Genomic DNA, 6,773 nt, shown 5'->3' with positions numbered 1-6,773 from the left:
AAAATTTTCAAAATGAGAAACATGTCAAAATGAGTTGCATGCTAAAATGATTATCATGCCAAAATGAGTGGCATATTTGGCAATGAGAAACATTTAGATATAAATCATGCATTCAATCTGCATAGGTTTGATAGAATTTATCATTAGCTTCATAAACTGAGAAATATTCATTGCATATTAGTAGATAATAGGGCAAAGATCACAGATAATCCATCTGCTGAATAAGCATCGGATGAGTTTATTACAGTTTTAAATAAAGTGAACAACTTTAATAATAAATCATACTTTCACATTTGTATTATTAATCATGAACCTGGAGGTACTTAACCCACTGCAGACTCCCTGCGAGGTTCTTCTTGAAAAAAATAGATAAATCATTGCTTGGAACTCAGGGAAGACTATCACTCAACTTGGGCTTTATGATATTTGTCTTGATGATGAGCCTGATGGTTTCAAATATGGACTGCTCTACTTTTTCAATGCAACGACAAAGGCAGCGTTGGGTATACAGATGGGCACTTGTCTCCCGAAGATATGTTCCAAGAAATAAATATAGACCCTCAGCAACGATTTCTTTAATAAAGCTGCCGGAATTACAGGGGAGTATATTGAATCTCCACAGACTATTACAAATGGATATGAATCGCAATTGTATATTGCATTAGCTTTATTCGGCATACTTACGCTCTTGTTTATTATTGGATCTTTAGGCAAAATTCTGCCTCAAGGAATCAAGTAAAACAATGTCTTAAAAGCATTTAACTTGAAAGCCAACCTTTAAGGTTTTCAGTATAAGCCACATCCCTTTAATGTATTTAATGGCATCAAAAGTTTAAGCATGCTGTGGGTGATTCTCGGGCATACCTTCAGCACTCGTCTCCAAAATAATGTGAATGCTTTAACACTTGGAATGCACATTTAAGGATGGTTTTACTTATTTGTGAATAGTGCATTTTTCGCAGTTGATGTATTCTTTTACATCGGAGGGTTCCTTGTTGCTTACAGTTTCTTGAGAAATAAGATGAAAGGCTTCATAAAGTATCCACTTGCTATTGTGCATCGCCTTTTAAGATTCTGGCCTTCATACATAATGGCAATGATCTTCTTCTATGGCATCATGATCCATATGGGGGACGGACCTCTGTGGTGGAAAGTGGAATCATTTTCACATGTTGAAGATTGCAAGGGCATGTGGAAATCAATAACATTTGTTGACAATATCGTTGATAATGGGGAGAAAATGTGTATGGAGTGGGGTTGGTATCTCCAAAACGATATGCAAATCTACATTCTATCCATTCCTATTCTGTATGTGTACACTCGGAAAAGAATGGCAGGCTATCTTACAATTATTGTGCTTATCCTGTTATCCTTGATTCTCAATTTTGTTTAGGTGGAAATCAACAACTATGTAACTATTGTGCGCCGTCAGGATTTCTTGAAATGGGCACAATATTTCCCTAATGTTTATATCAAGCCTTGGATCAGATGCCCACCCTATCTTTATGGGCTTATTTTAGGTTTACTTTTCATGGAATTCAAATAGTAATAAAAAAGTCCGAAGTAAGATAGAGGATTCTTCATGAAACTTAAATACAAATTCGAGAACAACATTAATTTAAGAAGGTTAGTTCAAATTGGTGGCGCATCTATAATTTTATTCATAATCCTGATTCCAAGAACTATCCAAGTTGGTCACAAATGGCCTCAGGTTGCTCAATCTCTTTACTTGACCTTCGCAAAAATGTTCTTCGTGATGGGAGTGTCGATGTTAGCGACTCCAAGCTTATTGGGTATTAAAAATGACTTAGTTTACTTCCTGATGGACACAAAAGGCTTTCACTTCATGGGTAAAGTATCCTTTTGGACATATTTAATACACTTTAACTTGATAGTCTTCATGTTCTTTTCACAAAAAGTCGATTTCTATTACTCTACACTCGAAATTCTACCAATTTATATTGCGATTGCCATCATGAGCATCTGCTTAGGTTTTGTGGGCACTTTGTTAGTTGAAATGCCATTTGCTAACCTGTAGAAATTGCTTTTCGCAAAGAAGAAAACCACGAAGAAAATAGAAAATGATAGTTCTCCGCAGATTGAAAATTTGAATTACTCGACGGTGATGGCAAAGGATACGGTAACCTCGCAAACAATAGTAAGTGAAGCAACAGAAGCCAGTTTCGTATTATGATAATCTGATCGATAAATTGAATATTGACATAATAATTATCAACACCAACCGTAGTGAATGACGAAATTTTCAACAAAATATTCTTTTATCCCTTCGAAGAACAGCTATTGGATGCTGCGGAAATTAGCCCAATGTCGTCTACAATACCACACAACCAAAGATCAGCTAATTGACAGATTGCCAACTCCCTTCAGAATGATAAACTTAACTCCATTCCAGAAATTTTCAATTTCATCCTTGGTTGGAGTATGGATCACAATCTAATATTTATAAATGATTGCATGACCGAATCTATTATTGCTATTAGAATAATATGGCATGAACATGAATATGGATCAGCATTGGGTTTGACTAATGTGTACGAAATAAAAGTCATGGTCGTTGGGATCGTAATTCGGGAAGAATTGATTCGAGCAATTTTTATCCTCTCCTGAGTCATCACAAATCTGATATTTCTCCATTTGTTCATCGAAGAAAATCTCGTGAGCAGGATGCTTGTACACTGACTCTGGGGGCAAATGCGGCACTATATCCCGATTGTGAACCACTCTCTAAACTAAGCTAACTTTGTTTTATAAGAATTTCACCCAGTTTTAATTTCCGACTCTTGGACTTCCGAAATTGTGGACCCGCACTCTAAGATTCGGGTATCTGAGGGAAAGCTATAATGCTGCAATGGAAGACAAAGCGGCTCCTAAGCTATGCCCAGTGCATACAATATTCTGCACCGAATACTTACTCATTATCTGACTGATTGCAGCATGCATTTTCTGTTCATTAAGATTGAAGTCGACCATAAAGCCAACATGAACATAGCAGCCCTTACAGTGCTGATACACTTACATTTAAAAGTTGACATCTTCGATCCAGTTTTGCGCATTGTTACTACCCCTCCAGGAAACTATAATTGTTTGTGTATCTGGTTCATATCCAACATAAGAGGCTGCTTTTGTGAAAGAATTCTATATATAGGTCACGCTCAGCAGCGGGTATTTGGAAGTAGTGCCACATGACCACTTCTCTACACATTATTTCGGACAGAATGCTACAGCTGCATACGATACGAATTTTATGGATTAGGGAACGCTATATGGGAAGTTAGAAGCACCGCATCGTGCAAGCTCACTAAAGAGAGCAGCAAATGCGATGAGGAAGAGGATCTTGAATGATAGATTTACCATATTAAATCTAAGAATTATTGATAGTAATACATCCATACGAGCACACTGAGATAGGGATAGTATAACTGTCATAATCGAGTGCAAAGAGTTCGCATATTTATATCGAAGAATAATAATTATTGTAACTGATAGCACCATAAATGCACTACAGCCAACACAGCCAAGTTAAAACTGGATAGTAAGCAAAGAAGAGCAGTGGGAAACTGCATTCAGCGATAGAAAAAGCTCAAGCAATCCAGCAGAGGGAGCAACTCAGGTAAATGGTCACGCAAAAGTTCGTTAAGGATTGTGCCAAGGGTAACCCCAATATCATTAAGCTTATTTAAGATATTGTAACAGACTTCTTCACCAAGGAGAAAGTCACTGAGGATTCATTGAGAAACTTGAAGGCTTAGGTTCATGAAGCTGTTGGAAATTATAAAAAGAATAGCCAATCAGTCAAGGGATCTTCTGTTAAAGGATCTCAAGCATCGGGAAGAGAACTCAAAGAAAGAAATTAAGATGCAAAGAGCCAAGCCTCACAAAAGCTGTAACACCCCTACAAGCAATCATCAAGAGCATCAAGAGCAAGCTCTTCTGCTGACAGTAGCTCAATTTCCTCGAAGTCTGTCTACCAGGTAGATGGCGATGATGAAGATTAATGGGCCACCCTCGTGAAGTTTGATACCGAACTCTTCAAGAAATAAAAGGAACTCGAGAAGATTAGAGAGGAAGAGTTCAAGAAGAAAATGAAGAGAGAGCTCGATAAGCAGCTTGAGGAGAAAAAAAGAAAAAAAGCCTTAGAAGAAAACTAAGAGAAATAGTACAAGCAGTTGCAAGATGTGCAGATCAAGACATATGATCAAAGGGAAAAACAAAAGAAGGAGGAGTATGAGAAGAAAATAATGCAAGAAAAGAAGATGAGAGACAGGCAGATCAAGGACGAAAACAAACGAAAGCGATTGTAAAAAAATAAGGAAGATCAATTGGATTCTTTACTGGTTGAAAAGATTAAGGAAGAAATTATTGAGGAGGAACAGGAAGCGGCTCAGAGGAAATAAAAGGAAAGAGAAAGGTTCAACCAGATGATGTCTGAGAACGAGGAGAACCAAAAGAAACTCAAAGAAGAAGCAGAAAAAGAAAGACTATAAGTAAACTATTTTAATAAATTAGGACATTAAATCTCAATAAGAATATGCCAGGCTTCAAGATGAACTCGAAAAGAAGAGATAGTAAGAGAAAAAGGAAAGATAAGAAAAGATAAAGAAAGTGATGGCATCCTTTGCTGACTCAGTTATCAAGGACCAAAAATAACAAATCAGGGCAGAGGATGAAAAGATGATGAAACATATTGACAGCCAATTACAAAAATAAAAGCTGGATGACGATCGCAGAAAGGAGGAGCAAAGAAAGCAAAAGGATAAAATGAGAGACTATCTCGCCAAACAAGTTGAAGAAAAAAGACAAAAATAATTGGCTGAAAAGTAAATTGACTACAAGCAAGCAGTCGTCTGGAAAGAGGATACAGGCAACTTCATCGAAAACGAAAAATCAAAGGCTGACTACATGAAGAATATACATAAGCAGCACGAAGAGATCTTAAAGGCTCAGATGGAGGATAAAATGGCAAAGAAAAATAGAAAGAAAATGAATACGCTTGAGCTCCTTTATAACAAGGCTTTGATGAAGGCAGCTGCAGAAGAAGATCAGCATGTGAAGAAAGCAAAGATTTGATAGAATTTGAAACATAAGAAGCGACTTATTTACTAAATGCCATTTATTTAGACATGAGGATTAAATATTGGATATAAATCAGTTGATATTTTTAAAGATAACTTCCTTACCTGCATGTTTTTTGCCTCTGGCGGCCTCAACAAGCACACTTCGAACTTAAATATTGACAACATTCTTGCCATTTTCTTCGAATTTAGTTATATTTTTATAGTCGACATCTCGAGTTGCATTTATTGACTCCATCCATTTGACAAACGCCGTTTTAGTTTCGAATATTTCGAAGTTAAGTCTATATGTCCCGAACTCTGGGAGTTCTTGCGGTTTCTTTTCTTCCTTCTTTTATTACTTTTTGAGCTATTTCTTCTCTTACTTTTTTTATTCAGTTTTTGCTTACTTTTTTACTTAATAGACTTTTTTGGTTTTTGTTTATGCGTGTTTCGCATCACTTTCCTTGAGTGCTGTCTTATCTTCGGCTTTTGCCTCCACTTTGATTGGCATCAATGGCTGGATTTCTTCGCTTTTGAGCTGGCTGTTAAAGTATTGGGGTATTTTTTTTTCCCAGCTTGGCGCGAGGTCTTGCTCTTTGATTGGATCCATGATAAGCTCTTACAATTTTTAGACTTTAAAGTACACCTCTCGATCAGTTACCTTCTCTCCTTCGAGCCGTATCAAAGCTTCGGCAGCTACAACATTCTTGACGATGAAGTGACCATTGCCATTCCTGAGTTGTTTTTCATTGAGTTCAAAGATGATGTTAAGGATGCCTGGAACCTTAGCTTTATAGGCATTGAATGCGTCTTTGGGGTATGTGCGATAGGACATATTATTGAAGTAGATTCGGACGTGGCTCTCCAGGGGATAAAATGAAAGAACTTATGAATTTCGTTCCATTTTGGCAAAATATCTTGAACCTTCTTCTTCAGATTCCTCATCGTCTTGGACATCTCCTCCATAGAGGTTGTCGTATTCGTCATCATCGCCAACACTGCCGGAGTGGATGCTGCCCTCTTCTGGCGTGAGATCCCCATCTTCTGGTTCGAAATCGGGCTCTCCTTTCGCATTATAGTAGTTATGGTATTCATCCCGCCATCCCCCTTGCCGATCGAGCTTGAAGATAAACTTACAATCTTTAATTGTGAAGCTTCTGCCTCCGGGTAGCAAAGTATACTAGCTGAAACGTTAAGGTTGTGGGTTGTTGACGCTCATTTAATCTAAGTATAATACGCATAACATAGAACTAAACTGATAAATTATATGCGAATTTATTGGCATAGATCAGCCAACAGGACCGCACTTAAACACCCACAGCAAGATATCTGAATAATTGTAACATAGATATGACCATCTCTCGCAATCTTCAATGATGAATATTTAATATTATTTTGAGCATTGTGCAAAAGCAGTTGCCATAATTTTAAACAGAATGTTCGATGCTGAAATTACATGCAAGCCAACTGTCTGTCAGGGCATCTGGTCGATTTATGCGAGTTATTCTCAATATTTAGGATTGTCTGTCTGCATTATATCATAAATAACATAATCTACAATGAAGCTGATGGATCAACTTCACCGAGAATTGTATTGCTCTACTCGGCATTCAGTTTTAAATGTATGCATATGTTTATGTTTCTATTGGCATTGAAATAACAGCAATGATGCGCTGATACAACAAATAAGAACAGAGA

The 6,773-nt window shown here is 37.2% G+C and overlaps 1 protein-coding gene across 1 annotated transcript; it reads left to right on the top strand.

Annotated features, from left to right (window-relative positions):
• The first annotated feature begins 307 nt into the window (after positions 1 to 307).
• Positions 308 to 1,840, top strand: LOC148299446 (nose resistant to fluoxetine protein 6-like). Its single transcript, XM_088276083.1, has 3 exons — positions 308 to 319; positions 791 to 881; positions 924 to 1,840. The coding sequence occupies exons 1-3, from the start codon at positions 308 to 310 to the stop codon at positions 1,391 to 1,393; spliced, it is 573 nt and encodes a 190-aa protein (XP_088132209.1). The 3' UTR covers positions 1,394 to 1,840.
• The last annotated feature ends 4,933 nt before the right edge of the window (positions 1,841 to 6,773 follow it).

The sequence above is a fragment of the Brachycentrus maculatus genome, unplaced genomic scaffold (assembly GCF_059751285.1).
Source record: "Brachycentrus maculatus isolate JH-2025_06_01 unplaced genomic scaffold, ASM5975128v1 h1tg001140l, whole genome shotgun sequence".
Taxonomy (NCBI): domain Eukaryota; kingdom Metazoa; phylum Arthropoda; class Insecta; order Trichoptera; family Brachycentridae; genus Brachycentrus; species Brachycentrus maculatus.
This window is presented reverse-complemented; position numbering and strand designations above follow the sequence as displayed.

What these genes read in the sequence shown, in the direction of transcription:
- LOC148299446 (XM_088276083.1), top strand. An exon ending in TACCTTCAGCACTCGTCTCC is followed by an intron (nt 882 to 923) that starts AAAATAATGTGA and finishes TGCACATTTAAG; the next exon opens with GATGGTTTTACTTATTTGTG.